This window comes from Ovis aries, chromosome 14 (genome assembly GCF_016772045.2).
Source record: "Ovis aries strain OAR_USU_Benz2616 breed Rambouillet chromosome 14, ARS-UI_Ramb_v3.0, whole genome shotgun sequence".
NCBI lineage: Eukaryota > Metazoa > Chordata > Mammalia > Artiodactyla > Bovidae > Ovis > Ovis aries.
The window spans coordinates 3,178,669-3,195,710 of NC_056067.1; the positions used below are offsets into that span (position 1 = coordinate 3,178,669).

A 17,042-nucleotide genomic window follows, 5' to 3' on the forward strand; every position below is an offset into this window, starting at 1 on the left:
AATGCGCTCAACATTTCAATTTGGGACTCCTAGTCAAACAAATTGTCTCAGTCTCATAATGAAGAGGAAAAGTTAAAATTTTACGTAACCTCCTGTTTGTTCTGTCTCTGTAACTCAGCTTGCTCCTTGCAAAGTCTGGATCACGTAGGTCACGTAGTCTTGGAAAATGGGGATTTCAATACTAGGAACCGGAGCTTATCTCACTCACCTTGTCCTGCTCTTTGCAATTGCCCGCCCAGCCCCTGCAAATCTGCTTAATCATGCCTGTCCCTGTAAAGGTCAGGCATTCCCCTTCCTGTCTTGACCACTATTCCCATGCATGCAAAACCCCCTAGTTTAAACCAGCCTATTAGCAGCTAGTGTTGCCCACTATAGTCTGCCTATAAAAACTCCGTAACCAAAAAAAAAAAAACCAACTCCATAACCCCTTTGTTCCGGGCTCAGAGCTTGGAGTGTTAACTCCTCTGCACCTGCTGGCGTAGTAAACCTGAGTTCTCCAACTCTCCAAGTGTGGTGCTTGGTTTCTCGATTACTGGTTTCTGCAACAATAATGGTGCTTTTACTGTATATTTCCTATACACAGATAAATATAGTATGAATATAGGGAGATGTAGATACAGTGTTATTATGTAGTCATGCCAATGTTAGAGCAAATATTTACTCTTTTTATCATACCTTTGGCAAAGATTACTGGCAAGATTTGCAGAGTACAGGAAGAAGTGTGTTTATAAGTTATTCTGTGTTATTCTAGAATGGAAGCAAGTTGTAGGTCGTGTGTGAAATTCTCACTTGACTCAGATGCATAGAGCAGAGCAAGACTCTATGGAAGGTTTGCTGCTCAGGGTCTCCCCAGGGCCTTCGGATCCAGTGGTGCCTGCTTTTGATCACGGCAGGGACTGAGCTTCAGAAGCAGAGCAGCGGGTTGTGGCCATCTAAGCTCCAAAGGCCTTGTCTGGGATCACATGCAATTCATCTGCTAAATCACAGAATACCATTCTCTAGCGTGTTTCTCCATCTGCTAGCATTGTGGTAGATTTCTTCAACTGGTCTTCTTACTCTTAACTTGCATCCACTGTGTAACATGAGTCAGTCCATTTAAGTGTATTCTAATTGGCTAATTCTCCTATGTTTTACATTTTAGGCAATCTTTTTCTTGAATTATAAACAGCAAATAAATAAACAGGGTGAAGTGGGGAAATTGATTTAATAAGACATTTGAAACTGGTGACTCAGACACTAGAGAGAGTTTCTGATCAGACTTCACAGATATGAATGGTCAGGTTGAGACAGCAAGCTACGTAATTTCATCATAAAACACATTCACACAGAACTTCAGATAGTAATGTCACAGAATGCAGCAGGTGGTCATATTTCATTTATAATATCTTTTTTCCTTTCTTTTTTTTTTCTGATGTATCATGTTAAATCAAGGTTTTTCTTGGACTTAACAAACCCTGACATAACACTGTCTCTAATTCAGTTCAGTTCAGTCACTCAATTGTGTCCAGCTCTTTGTGACCCCATAGACTGCAGCACGCCAGGCCTCCTTGTCCATCACCAACTCCTGGAGCGTGTTCAAACTCATGTCCATTGAGTTGGTGATGCCATCCAACCACCTCATCCTCTCCCCTCATCCTTGTCCCCTTGTCCTCCTGCCTTCAATCTTTCCCAGAATCAGGGTCTTTTCCAATGAGTCAGTTCTTTGCATCAGGTGGCCAAATAATATAAACTGTCTCCAATCACAAGAGATAAACCACATGCATGGAGCAAACCCATTCCAGAGCCCATCCATGATTTTGTCTGCAGTAGCCTGCTGTCTGTGTGGGCTTCCCAAGTGGTGCTGGTGGTAAAGAATCCCCCTGCCAATGCAGGAGACACAGGAGATGCAGGAAATATGAGCTTGATCCCTGGGTCAGAAAGATCCAGTAGGCTAGGAAATAGCACCCCATTCCAGTATTCTTGCCTGGAAAATGATGTGGGCAGAGGAGCCTGGCAGACTACAGTCCATGGACCTGCAAAGAGTCGGACATGATTAAGCAGAGCACAGCAACATAGCCTACTGTCTGTACCTACTTCGTCAGCTTTCTCCATTGAAATTGTTTAGGATCTCTTTCTTTAAACCAGAAGCCTAAACCAAGCAATAGAATACTGATAATAACTCATTACTTTTCTAAGATGAGAGGCAAAATATATGACAACAAATGGATGTTCTGATTTCAATTATTCTTTATTAATATAACAAAAAACCCCAATTATATCCATTAGAAAATTCTTCAAATTTCAATACAGAATTCACTTATCAGATTTATGTTAGATCTATCAGCAAGGAATTGCTGTCCCTTTCAGATAAAGCTGACATAGCCAAAAATCAGCTTAGCCCCTAGCAATATTATTGGCTGTAGTCACTCTGCCCATCAGATCATGTACTTTAGAATCCATTGTGACTGATGAGGACCTTTGAAGTTTCTGCTGTCCCTCTCAGATAAGTGTGTCATAGCCAAAAATCGGCTTAGCCCCTGGCAATACTATTAGCTGTAGTCAATCTGCCCATCAGATCATGTACTCGAGAATCCATTGTGACTGATGAGGACCTTCAAAGTTTTGGTTTCAGTTGGAGTTATTAGAGTTGTTTACGCCTACTTTAAACTAGAGCAAAGAGTCCTTCTTTTATGATATGAGACTCCATCCATATTGCTGTTTCCGTTGTACTTATTTTCATCTGAAACACTATGTTAACGCAGCCGCTGATTTCACCAGAAGAGTCTAAGTATGAGGAACTCTCAAACTTGTGACAGACAACAGTTTCCCAAATTCTGCTTTCCATTTGAAAACTTGGCTTTGATCATTGGCATCCTACACTGTCAGTTGTTTATCTTGAAGTGACAGATTTACTTCATTTTAGAGAAAATTTCTGCCAGATATCCAAGTTAAAACAACCACAGTTTATCTGTCAGTCGTTCTTTCCAATAAAAACAGTGTTCGTTACAGGAAAAAGCAACTAGTTCAGCTCACAACTCAACTGAATGTTCACACTGGCCTTCTTCCGGAGACAGCTACCGTACTTCAGTCTGCACTAGAAGTATCCGTACTTTACAAATACTTTCCATTTCAACACACAAAATGTTAGAAAGTCTTATGGGCAAAGGTCACAATTTGACAAAATGTAAAATTTTTAGTGCTTCATCAAGGACATTCTTAAATGAAGCCGGCAGAGCAGTGCCTGCTTACTTTATGAATTCAGTGACCACTTTGAAAGTTTGGTGACCTTGCCTTAGTTCATGTTAAGGTACCAGGAACTCTACCTAACCTTGCTTTGTTCTCTAAGTGGACACGTCAACATGGTGAAAAAGGCATCTTAGAGTTATTACGGGTAGCTTTGACCCGATGGGCCTCCTCAAAGTGTTCCAGGAACTATCAAGGATTCAGAGATCTCACTTTGAAGATAACTGACTTAACGTAATGACAGAATTGGTAACCAATTAGCATAGCTAACCGCTGTGGTATTTACATTTTTTATTAACAATCAGATGTCTCAAAAAATCAATATTCTTAATATAGACATAATCTTATCTATGTATCAGGATCGATATATTTCATAGTAAGGATTATTCATACAAAACTTGTTCTTGCTATTTAGGGATATAACAAATTATTGATAATCAACTTCATTAAAATGTTAACATTTAAGGGGATAAATTAGGAGATTGGGATCAACATATACACACTACTATATGTAAAATAGATAACTAACAAGGACCTATTGTATAGTACAGGGACTTTACTCAATATTTTGTCATAACCTATAAAGGAAAAGAATTTGAAAAATAATAGATACACATGTATGTGTGTATATATATATAATGTATAATGGAATCATGGTATACACCTTAAACTAATACAACATTGTAAATCAACTAAAGTTCAGGTTTAAAATGTTCACATAATTAAGTATTAAAAACACATTAAATTATTTTATGATGTTACTGCTACTATATAATTTCAAAATAACTAAACTTGTCTAGATATTAATATGAGGTGACCCCATGGACTTAGAGATGTGTAGGTAATATATTATTTAAAAAGTGTATATACAAATACACTAAATAATCCAGTATAATATGCATTCAGAATAAATGAAGGTGGGCCCATAAGACTGACAGAACTCAAAAGTAAACTCAACATATTTTGATAATACTTGATCCAGAAATGCCTGAGGTTTTTGATATTTCCAAATTACATATACTAGATGCTTGATTTTGGTAGCAAATTGTTTTATTATGATTTCTTACACAATGAAGTCTATACAGTTTCTATTTGGACAACGGTTCTGATTTTGTGTTTCTTTTCTCTTCTCTCACTAGGTTTGATAGCTGTTGTGATCTTTATCTTGCTGTGCATCACTGCCATAGCTGTCCGCATTTATCAGCAGAAAAGGTTATACAAAAGAAATGAGGCAAAAAGGTCAGAGAATGTAGACAATGCTGAGGCTGTTTTGAAAAGTGAGCTTAATATACAAAATGCAGTCAGTGAAAATCAGAAAGAGTACTTCTTCTGATTGGCAGAGATGATTTACCGTATAATTACAATAGCCTGATTTAAAAGCCAGGGGCTCTCAAAGAACAAAAACCAAGTTCTCACACTGAATGTACAGGCAATGGATTTGCAGCACTGCCATGTTGCCAGACTCAAGATGGCTCCAGGAGGCCTCATCCATTGACTTATTTCCCATAGCGGTCATTCGGTATAACAAGGATTAGATATTGCTGTTAATTTCCAGCCATCCTGATACAATCTAAAGCAGAAGTTTAACTCACTTGAGAGCTACAGTTTTTCAGTGTGAAAACTGGAGCGCTAGCCTCTCAACCATGTGCTACCTAAGTTGTGTTAGAGGTGAAAATCAAAATTGGACTGTAATGACCTTGCTTTATTTGAGAACATATGCTGTGTTTGCTTTGGTGTCCCCACGGTGTTATTCATAGACCTGGAAATGCTTCTAAGATCCTGTTTGGCTGGTGTTTGCATCTTCCGTGGCCAAAAGTATATAAACCCCTTTGCCTTTCTCTGTATTGCATTCAATACAATTTATCAATAGTCTGGAAAAATGTTTCTGTTTTCATTGGTTTGTTTGTATTGCTCTGTTTCGATTTGACTGTTTTTAATGATTTTGAAAACATGAGGTTTTGCGTGTAAGGATCCAGCTCTGAACATAAAATTTGTATGTAACAAGACTCAGAAAGTGCATTGGTCATCAGTATGTGATGTCTTGCCTTTAAAACTTTTCTGTTTAATTTGTTATCATGGTTTGGTATTGGTAATAGTCAAGAACCTGGTTAATGCCCATTTCCCAAAGAATGTGAAATGTTTGCAAGTAAACTTGTTGATAAAACACACACACACAATTCTTAACACTGCAAAGAATTATTTTTTATTTACAACTGTAATGTCTCAAATGAATATACTTCTGAGAATATTTTCCCCAAATCCTATGTAAGTTTTCTTTATAGGTTTATAATTCTGTTTTTCTAAAGTATATCACCCACTTTTCTTTGATCTCTATTCACTATATACCATGGAGCATCTTCTTATGTGTTAGAAAAAAGAGACAATTTGACATGTAAGCTCCATTCTTAATTCTAAATTATATCCCCCACTTCAGGTATATATTTAGCTATGTACTAATCTCCAGGGCATACTTTTTGGAATATAAGCTTCAGTCATGCCCCCTTTTTTTGCAAAACCAGTAGAGTTGTTAAAGTGTGTTCCTTCTAAGGGGTGATGGCATATTATATGTTATATTCTATCATTTTAGTTACTTCTCATTTATGATGATGGAGTAAATTTCTCAAAAAGAACCAAAAATCAATATAACTTACTAACTAGTACATTCTGATTAGGAGATATATACATGCCTGAAATTCAAATAATTATCAATCACTTTATGATACTGTTACAGTAATTACCTTTGAGGCCATGTGAACAAGATGTTTTCATATAGCTATCTTTGAGTTCCACAAGCCAATTATATAGCAAAAGCACTTTGGCATTTATACTCATACTTTTCAGGTGTCTGCCAAGGAAAAATTAGATGCTTTAGTTTGTCCACACCAGAACAATTTGGAAATATGTAAAGTGAATGTTTTTTCCCTTATTTTCCCTCTTAACTCTCCTCATAAAACCCGCCTGTCCTTTCTCATAGCACTGTATTCATTTTGATGTTTCTATAAATGCTTGACTAAATCTTTCGTAACCATGGTTTATGAAAGACCTATATGGATACATGGCATTCTTTTTCTTTAAAGTCCTGTGGTAGCTGCCAGGGGGTTGAACACCAAAATGGTAGTTTTCATTTGATTCAAAGCTGAATACAATCGTTAACAGCCCTGAATCTTTTACACGTGTTCTGGTTATTTAGTGGCAGTGTTAACCTGGTTGGAGCTGGAAGGTAGACAGGCTTATAGACAGTGAAGCCTCACAGTACTCTGTGGTCTGCACTGCTAGGTTTAACATTATGGCATTAAAACGCACTGATATATCATACGCCATGACTTTCATTCCCTGGTTTGTAATCTGTTCCTTCTTTTTTCTTAATAAAATGCATTTTTGAAGTAAAATGCAGAATATATTTTGAGATGTTGTATAAAAGTTTCAAATGAGGGAATTATACTGGATTTTTTTTTTTCTCAAAACAGTAAAAAGATGTGTAAATGTATGCCTTCTTTACTGGTGTTTGTGACTTTTTTAAACTTTTTGGTACACCTCTTGATTATTATGAATTGTTAACAAAAGTTGCATTTATAATGTACTTTTCCTTTTAGCTAGACTCAGAAATGAAAGAAAATATACAAAAATGTTTCCTGATTGTAACAAGGAAGTTGAACTAGATTTTACATTTTTCCAGAGAACAACAATTTGACTGTTAGCAGTTGTTTGCTGAAAGGCTATTTATGTTTAAATTGGGTGATATCCTTTTACTTCCGCAGAGAGCTTGGCCAATGAACCCTATATATATGCATAGGATCATATGTAAGAATATAGCACACCCTGCTGAAATATAAAAGTTTAAAAATTCTTTATTGGTTATTTCAAGTGACACAAATGAAAACAATATGTAATTAATATTATCTTTTGAGAAGACCAAATTTCTCAAATGTCATTAAATTCAAATATGAAATAAAATGGACTTAGCATGGCACATGAAATAAGGGTCATGCCTGGGAAATGACATCTTAATTTTGTATAAACTATATCTGCTCAAGGAAATAGTTCCATTTAAAAAAATTTTTTCCCCAGTGTTGCTCTTTAAAGCAAATTTAATAAATTCTTTAGACAGTAAGTTAGAAACAATAACCAGAAGAAGAAGAACCCAGACAACAACCAGACAGAAGTTAAGCATTCCAGATTATCTCTCACCAGGTGGTATTATCCTTCATCTATTAAAAAAAGTAATCCTTGAAACAGAGGCCGTCATGCGACTGGTGATCACTGGTATATTATTTAGTGTGAAAAGGTCAGTTTTACAGATGAAAAGTCTGAGGTGCATATATATGAGGCTATATGGTTATATTCCCAAGGGGACATATATTAATAGTTCTGTGTAAGTGGTGAGGCTGTGACAAGAATTTCATTTTTGCTATACTTTGCTGATTATTAGTGCCTTCAAGACCTGAAGTTTTGATAGTTATTTAGTGGTATAGAAAATTTGAAGGATCTTGGTTTCCTTTTTGTCCAAGTTCTAGTTCTAGATCTTTTCCATATTTAAAATGAACATAAACCTTTGTTTGATAGGTCATTGCCATTGATAGACTTGGTTTTCTTAAAAAATATATATTTATTAAGCTTATGGTTCTTGACCCTAGGAGAGATATTTTAACTGAAACATAGGTAGTCTTTATGAAATACACAATATGAATTGGATCTGACTGAGTCATTTCAAATGTTTTCCATATGGTAGAAGGTGACACATTTCATTAAAATATGTTTTGTTGATTGATTTCCCAATCCACATATCAACTAAATGATTAATCTAACTAAATAATACAGTTTTACAGATGCATTTAATAAGTCCTGCTTTTAAAGTCTTCTACTTTTCCAAGGTTCAGATAATGGAGAGTGGTAACAGGGAAGAAAAAATTCAGCAGCTGCCTGTGTGTTTGGAAGGTATGTGAATGAGCACATGCATGTTTACGAGGAAGACTGTGAGGAGCAAGAAAATATGAACAGTTTGCACACAATGTGGTAAGAGAGTTGGACTTCTGGTGTGTCAATAACTTCCCCTGAGTGTGGTTTTGATGACTGGGAAATCCAAATAAAGTGGGAGAGAAAACCATCTGACCCACCATTGTAATGGCTTTTCTGGGGAAACCATTTTTTATTACTTTCCCTATTTATAGTATTATGTTTAAAATTTATTTTAAGATACATGCATATATTTTAAATCTCAAGTAGTACGAGACATCTTACAAGGGAAAATAGCCCTGCACTGCCCTATCCCCTGCAGTATCATGTTCAGCTCCTTTAGCTGCCACTTTTCAGCTCTCTCCATGTTTCTTAATTACATTCCTAACAGGCTAAGTTCTCTGGGAAAGCAAACTCTTGAGGCAGAGATTGTCATGAAGGAAATTTACTAGGGAGTAATGTAGAGGTCAACATCTGAGAAAAGAATGCAGAGTGGGCTGGATGGAGAGGTTGGTGCCATCACAACAGACTCAGCCCACCCTGTGAATGTGGTCCTTTAAAGAAGTCTTGAATTAGGGAGGCTGGGGCGTTATAACTCCCGCACTCATCAACACTGAAATTTGAATTTCACGTGATTTCCACTCCAGCATCATCAAATGTTTCTGTTTTGATTTCTTCCCCCTCCTCACAATCATTTAAAGGTGTATATACTATTCTTGGCTGACAGGCCTTACAAACATAGGCAGTGAGTTGCATTTGGCCTGCTGTAGTTTGCTGATTCCTGCTTTCACTGGACAGTGGTAAATAAGTATATTTGCCTGCAAGGCAGGAGATGCGGGTTCGATCCCTGGGTCAGGAAGGTCCCCTGGGGAAGGAAATGGCTACCCACTCCAGCATTCTTGCCTGGAAAATCCCATGGAGAGAGGAGCCTGGTGGGCTATACCCATGCAGTTGCAAGAGTCGGACATGATTTAGTGACTAAACTCCCGCCACCACCATCAGCCAGGCATTGGGTATTGACTGCTTGGTGACCAAGGCATCAACTTGGACAAACAACTCTCTTCAGCTTAGGTAGTTCCTGAAGAAGAAGGATAGACCTCTGATGAATCTGTTTCTGTTTTGCTGCCGCACCCTCATTTACTGTATTTTTCTTCATCCAACTAGCCAGATATCCTTTACTCCAGATCCTTTTTGGTTGAACTTTCCTAGAGAGGAGGCTGTATTCAGTTATCCTTTATGCTTCTCTGTGTAAAATGACCTGAGGCCACGTCACCGTCTGTCCCCATACTTCCTGAGTTAAGTATAGAATGTCTGGTACATTTCTTTGCATAAATTTGTCTTGCTTTCCTTCTGTGGAGGCAATGCAAGTAGTGAATCTAGCTAGAGTGGACCCTAGGTTCCTTCCTTGGCTGTGACTTCCTGTCCCTCCTCTTGAGAAGAGATTGGAAATTCTCAAAACTTGATTTGCTCAGTGTTTTCATATGGAAAATTAGGAGCCCTAGTGAATTTTTTCTAAAGTCATTAAATTAGTAATATCTATTTTATCAAGACATAAACTAGCAAGACTAGTTCCTGTTATACTTCCTTGCGTTACACCAGACTGATTTGTATTTGCTCATAATAAAATAACTTTCCTTCTCCATGTGCTGATACCAGACATGGTGTCGTGCTCATTGAACTAACACATCTGCTTTCAAACTGTTTGAGAAACTTTCTGATAAATTATATTTCTGTGAAAGTTCATGTTTCTCTATATTTTCCAAAGGAGCAAATTAATTTTTAAATTGAGCAGTCAAATGACCTGTTCTTCCAAAGTACATGTGAAAAGAATATGGTTCCAAATGACTATGATGATTAAGAGACTCTTTGCACAAATTTTTTTTCATTTGCTTAAGATATCTGACAAACTTTTCTTAGTAGAAAATCTGTAGCATCAAATAAGTTTTTGGAGAATGACATCTTCTGGAATAGGGCTGTAATTCTATGAAGAATAAACCAAACATAACAAAGAGGCACATTTTATCATTCCAAAAACAATCAAAAATTAAACCTGACCAAACTAATTTAAACATCAGTTCAGTTCAGTTCAGTCACTCAGTTGTGTCCGACTCTTTGTGACCCCATGAATTGCAGCACTCCAGGCCTCCCTATCCATCACCAGCTCCTTGAGTTCACTCAAACTCACGTCCATCGAGTCAGTGATGCCATCCAGCCATCTCATCCTCTGTCGTCCCCTTCTCCTTCTGCCCTGAATCTTTCCCAGCATCAGAGTCTTTACAGATGAGTCAGCCCTTTGCATCAGGTGGCCAAAGTAGTGGAGTTTCAGCTTTAGCATCATTCCTTCCAAAGAACACCCAGGGCTGATCTCCTTTAGAATGGACTGGTTGGATCTCCTTGCAGTCCAAGGGACTCTCAAGAGTCTTCTCCAACACCACAGTTCAAAAGCATCAATTCTTCGGCGCTCAGCTTTCTTTACAGTCCAACTCCTGCATCCATACATGACCACTGGAAAAACCATAGCCTTGACTAGATGGACTTTTTTTGGCAAAGTAATGTCTCTGCTTTTGAATATGCTATCTAGGTTGGTCATAACTTTCCTTCCAAGGAGTAAGCATCTTTTAATTTCATGGGTGCAGTCACCATCTGCAGTGATTCTGGAGCCCAAAAAAGTAAAGTCTGACACTGTTTCCACTGTTTCCCCATTTATTTCCTGTGAAATGATGGGACCAGATGCCATGATCTTAGTTTTCTGAATTGGAACATAGATGACTTCTATTCAGAACTATAGTGGTGATAATTATGATGGTTTCTGAATGGTTTCACATGTCCACACATCCTTCTTCTACCTGTAACTTATCTAAGAAGAAGAAAGTCCCTCATCTTTTCTGATGACTTTCATAGTGGAATTTAGTACACCTTACCATATTTAAAATTTCATGATGTGTGAAATTGACATGGTGATAAAATGCCTCTAAAATTTTCGTTGAGCAGTTTCTACTTTTCTGTTGGCTTTGGTCATGAAATTGACTCACAGCACCATGAGATCAAGATGTGTGTCTTCCTGGCTTTCACATTCAGTCAGTCCCACCACCAACACGGTTCAGTTCAGTTCAGTTCAGTCGCTCAGTCGTGTCTGACTCTTTGTGACCCCATGAATCGCAGCTCGCCAGGCCTCCCACCACCAACACAGGGCTTGATTAACAGCCACCCAGTAGAGTTAATTGAATGAATAAGTAAGTAATGACTAAGATTAAGTAAATAATGACTGAGCACTGGCTGCTTTCTGTATATGTATAATTGACATAATTGAAGGGTCAATTTCTTACCCCAGAGGAAAGCAAAGCTGCTGCAAAGATAAATAATTATCTTTACCTGAAAACCCTGAACACCACTAGTAATGTTTAAATGCAGCCTTGACTATTAGCAAAACAGATTAATCCATCCCTCAATGCCACTGTACTTTTCAATAAAATATCTTTAATCAGCATCTTAGTTAATATTACTTTACTAAAATCAACCTTTTACTGTCTTGCAAACAAACACAAAAACAAAATAAAAAGACAAATATGTGTGCTGAAAGCTTCATTCAGTTGGAATTCTTACATTGTCTAGTCCTTGTTATCTCTGATTTGCTCTTAATGAAGCGCACTAGCCTCTAGCCCACTTTTTCACATGTTATAAAGAGTGCTGCCACAATCTGTCATTTACTTCTGTCTGTTGAGTATTATTCATGCTGTCATGTAGAATTGAAAGCTAGTTTCTCAACAGTTATCTGAACTACTAATATTAATATAACTTTCTTTTTGTTGAGTTTATGGAAGATGCATACAATATGTGCTCACAATTGTACAATATAGGCTTGCTGTTATGAGCATTTGGATTAAGTTTTTTTTTTAATGGCTGTGGTTTGAGCATCATAGATTACACAGTGTGTTTAAATTGAAAGAAAATGAGGATTTTCAATATTGCAATTTGTGAGGTGAATTATATTTTCTAATATAGTGTTCTGTTTGGTTTGAAAATTGTTTCACTTGAAGTCCAGGTGGAAGGGGGAGGGGGGTGGAGAGCGAGCAAGCACCTACTCCTTGGATGGACTGGATGCTTCCGGTGGCCTTGGTGCACTGGCTGGCTGGCAGCAGCTCTGCTGTGCTAACACAGGCATCAGCATGGCTCCATTTCCCAGTGACTTTGGCATGTAGGATGATTGAGGGTGATGGCTTTCTCTTACTTGATTAAAATTGGTAGAAACATAGACAGTCCTCCAGTTATTTTTTATGCAGCTTGCTAACTATTGTTTTTCTTTTTAAATGGACATTTACTACCTATCTAGAGCCATAAAATACCTCAAAGCAAACATTAAGCAAAATGTAGCCTATCTATCACATGCCCAACTCCTCCTGATAGTAATAACCATGAATGCAGTGTCCATTACATGGTAAAGTCTACATTTTTATAAGTTGCTTTATAGATTCATTTTGTGATCACTAATAAACCTATTTCCAAAATATCCAATTAAGAAAGACCTTAATGAAAGCCAATTACTCAATGCCCTAAATTTGCTCAGTTTTGTATTTGAGGTACTGAAATGTGTTTTAAATGAGTCACATTATATACATTAGTGCTAAAAATGGCACCCTCGTTCAATACCAATTTACCCACAGTAACACTTATGGGCAATTAACATTTCATTCTGCATGCTGCATTCATCAGTAATGTGCTTTTACTTATTGTAATGTCGAAAGAGTGTAACTACATTTATAGTAAATGCCTTTTATTACTAATCAAGCTGGACTTTTGCTCATTGACAGACCTGGCACTTTGTATGGGGATGATGTGCCCACTCATGTACCAGTAGCAACTTTCAGAAGAATAAGCTGAAATGTGTACCAGGAGGGGAAATTAAATGTCTTGGTAGCATTTTAGGTTTAATTTGGAAACAGGGCAAGAAAGGATGGGTATACAAGAGAATGCTAGGTCTCTGTCCTTTATAAATCTTTTTTATTTGAAATAATTTGAGAATTCCAGGAAAGCTGTAAAACTGGGACAGAAAGGAAAGCATTTATCCTTCCTTCAGTTTCCCTAATATTAACAACTTACACAGTCAGACTTCAGTGATAAAAACCAGGAAATTAACATTGAATATTAGCCTGCAACCTCCTCTAATTTTCCCCCTATTATCCTATTTTTGCTCCAGGATCTAGTCCAGGATCCCTGATTGCATGTAGCTGCTGTGTCTCTTTAATGCCCTTCCACCTGGCATTGCTCCTTAGTCTGCTCTTAATCTTTGATGACTGTGATGCTTCTGATTTCTTACAACACCTGATCATTTTATAGATATTACTCAATTTTGGTTTTCCTGGTTTTTCTTCTGATGAAATAGAATGTATGCATTTTTTTTTGCATGAAAATGACAGAAGCAATGTTGTGTCCTGCTCAATTCATAGTATCATGGAGTACATGATGTCAGTATGTCTTATTACTTGTGATATGGACCCTGGATTCTTGGTTCACGTGGTGTCCTTTGAGTTTCCTCTTTGCAAAGTTACTTTTAGCCAAGGCTGACTTTTCCTTAACCTTTCACCCACCCAATGGATTCAGCATCCATTTCCGCATCTTGCCTCCTACTGTTATTACTGTGAAGTCTGCCTAATGGTGCTTTGCATTTCCTTCATTCCTTCCACATTTATTAACTTAGATTTTTCCCTAAGCAAGAGCTGCCATTCTCCACCATTTAAGTATTGAATTATTCATTGACGTTAGTATGGACACACGCTTGCTTGTTTTACTCAGTGGGTCACGATCCAGTCCCATGACTATCTTCTTTGTTACTCAGATTGTTCCATATTTGGCCTTGGTGATGGCCTCCAGATGAGGCTTACAGATGGTCACAGAGGATCATATGATCAAATCACTGTTATATATGAAGTAGATAATCAAGGACTAACTGTGTAGCACAGGGAAGTGTGCTCATATTTTGTAATTACCTATAAGGGAAAAGAATCTGAAAATAAGTGCATGTATATACATATATATATACATATGAATATACCTGAATCATGTTGCTGTTCACCTGGAACTAGCACAACATTCTAAGTGAATTATACTTCAATTTTTAAAAAGTAAGTACACAACCAACCAGTTGAAAGTCAAGGAAAAAAATTAGCTGTAGTTTTTAGAAATAAAGTATTGACCCTGATATTTAATGAATCACAAATACTTCTGTATATTCCTAGCAGAAAATGTCTAATGGATAGTTTTCCATGTGAAACATCATTCTCTTCACACCTCCAGTTTTAAGTAAAGTTCAGTTCAAGTCTGATTTCCCTTCCCTCTCCTCTAGTTTAAGAAGAAACCTCTGACTTCTTCTTTGACTTGGCTGTTTTAAATAATCCATAGTGCTATCATCAAAGATAAACACTGGTTAAATGGTAAGGACAGGGTTTAGTTAGTAATAAATATTGCAATAGGGAAAAGAGTCCAGCATTAGCTGAACTCAACTTGGATTTGTAGGGGGGGTGACTGGCATCTTATGGTGGAGGGATTGGCTAGGAGGGGTGCATGGAGGCTCAGTAGAGTTAGGAAAGGGAAAGTGACCAGGGTTACTCAGTACAGGTGCAACTAGGACAGCGGTGTCTGCTTGTTGGCCATTACTTTTCCTCAGGGATGGACTAGAACCAACAGTAAACTATTTTGGCAACCTCGAGTTTTCCCAGGGTAGGCACTTTAAGGGGAGCTAGCGCCATGGTAGGGATATTAGATACTTTTAAAATGTTGGTTCAGATCTTTCTAACAAGAATGAGACCTAGTGGAGAAGACAGAGAGGAGCAGCCTGCCTAGCATTTGGATGAAGAGAGGATCTTTGCTCCATATCCTCTGGCTCTTCGTCCTTTTGTTGGTGTTTGTTTGTTTGTTTGTTTGTCTTGTTCTGTTTTGGTCTAATTGACAAAAAATATGATTTTATACTACAGACACTAGAGCTCTGAAGTTTCTCAATCTGTTTTTAAAAACGTCTGTTTTGACACAAAGGTTTTTACCTCATCCTCAGGCGGGCAGGTTATGACCTGTGAGTGTGTGTCCACCACAGGGAGCTCTGCAGCCGAGACTCCCGTCTGCTTTCCCTGGTGGCAATTGCACATCCCCATGGACAACTTGTATCTCCAGAGCATTTCAGTGGGTACAGTGCATTTGTCAAAGTGATTGAAGAGACCAAAAATTTTCCTCTAGGAAACATTTTTGTAAAACACTATGTATATATGGTGTTCTATAGATAATTAAAAAATCTATCAATATTTGAAATATATATAGCATATATATGTTTGTATACATGTGTATATATGCCTGTGTAGTTGATGTTGCTTGTGTGTGTTTACCTGCTTCTGGGTTTTATGTACTCTGTCTATGTTTTCTTGTACAGTCACTTGCCTGAATTATAAAAGACACTTGAAAAATATACTTTGTTGTAAAATTTAAAAGGCAGATTATTTTCCAAGCAAGGCAGATTATTTTCCAAGCGAGATACATTGTAAAAACTTGGTAGACTCATTTGGACTGCTAAATTCTCAAAGTTCCTCCCTGTTCCAAATTCACTTTATTTATAGACAACGTGTATCCAAAGCCACCTTATCACATCCTCCTAGATGTCTTATAAATCCTAATGCTGCAAGTAACTTTCAACAGTACCTCTATAAAGGCACTCAGGATACGTTAAGTTTGGCATTTATTAAGTGCTACATAGGTGTTAATTATTATACATTTCACCTAAATCCAAACAACTGACTGACTCATCAGTAATACATAGGCAATAATTTTCACACAATATTTCATGTAAATATAGAAACATTAATTACTTTACTACAAACAAAGCATACATTCCAAGAATCTTTTCCAAAGCAATTACCAATCAACTGGCAAAACAGGATAGGGACTCTGAAGGTGTCCGTGACTTTGATCAACACTCTGTATGGATTAGATGGAGTAGTTCTCAACATCGGAAGAAAATAAGTCAGCTGTGATTGCCCAGCCCCCAGGTCACGTGATTCTAGTTAAATGCGAACACGAGGAATTTTGACTTTTAATCAAGGTCTTCTCCCAGCTGGTAGAAGACGTCGTTATAGTTGATAGTTTGAGAACCATTGGGCTCTTTGCTTGTTGTCCAGAAGATGCAGCTGGGGAGGGCTGCCGGGAAAGGAGGTGGATTTGTGCGTAAACAGCATTTTTCTAAAAAAGAAAAAAAGGAAGAAGAAGAAGAAGCATGAAAGCGTAAAGAGCTGCAGCCCGAGGCGCGAGCAGACACACAGGGAGATGCAGTCCAGAAGGTGGTGAAGGTAAGTCACCGTGGGATAGCAAGGTGACTTCTCGGCCTCAGTAAGCCAGAAAGCAGCCAGCCTTCACATCTTGATCTCATCTGATGCTGTGCTGCAGTTGACAAGGAAGTCATCTCAGTGTTGATTTCCTGAAAAGAAATAAACGTTTAAATGTGTGTTTGCAAAACAAGTACTCACTCCACACCGTATCACCTAAGCCAAAGCTAAAACATGAACATCTAAGTTCTTTTAACCAGTGGCAATTTTCAACTTAATTCTTCTAAATGTAAGTGACTGGATTTATTCATTCCTGGTTTATTATGTACACAGAAACCATGGGTTCATATTTGTCTGTGGCTTAAATAATTATTTTTTGCACACCATTTTCACTCTTCCATCTCTTTGTTCTTGAAGTTGAATAAAAGGCATAATGTGGCGTTCTTCTTTCAAGTCTATAATGTGACTCCTTTGAAGTTTGAGCAAATGCCTAGTGTGCTGAGTAGGCTGACTTTGATCCAATTGAATATTCTCTGAGATTTAAAATGTATCAAGACTCTGGGAATT

General features: G+C 37.6%; 1 protein-coding gene across 2 annotated transcripts in view; it reads left to right on the forward strand.

The window, feature by feature from the left end:
- Positions 1–6,709, forward strand: part of CNTNAP4 (contactin associated protein family member 4) — a 288,013-nt gene extending 281,304 nt beyond the window's left edge. For both annotated transcript variants that reach the window (XM_004014917.6, XM_042231474.2), the window contains one exon: positions 4,362–6,709. In XM_004014917.6, the coding sequence (XP_004014966.3) occupies positions 4,362–4,555 (194 nt within the window). In that variant the 3' untranslated portion in view covers positions 4,556–6,709. The remainder of the gene's footprint in view (positions 1–4,361) is intronic.
- The last annotated feature ends 10,333 nt before the right edge of the window (positions 6,710–17,042 follow it).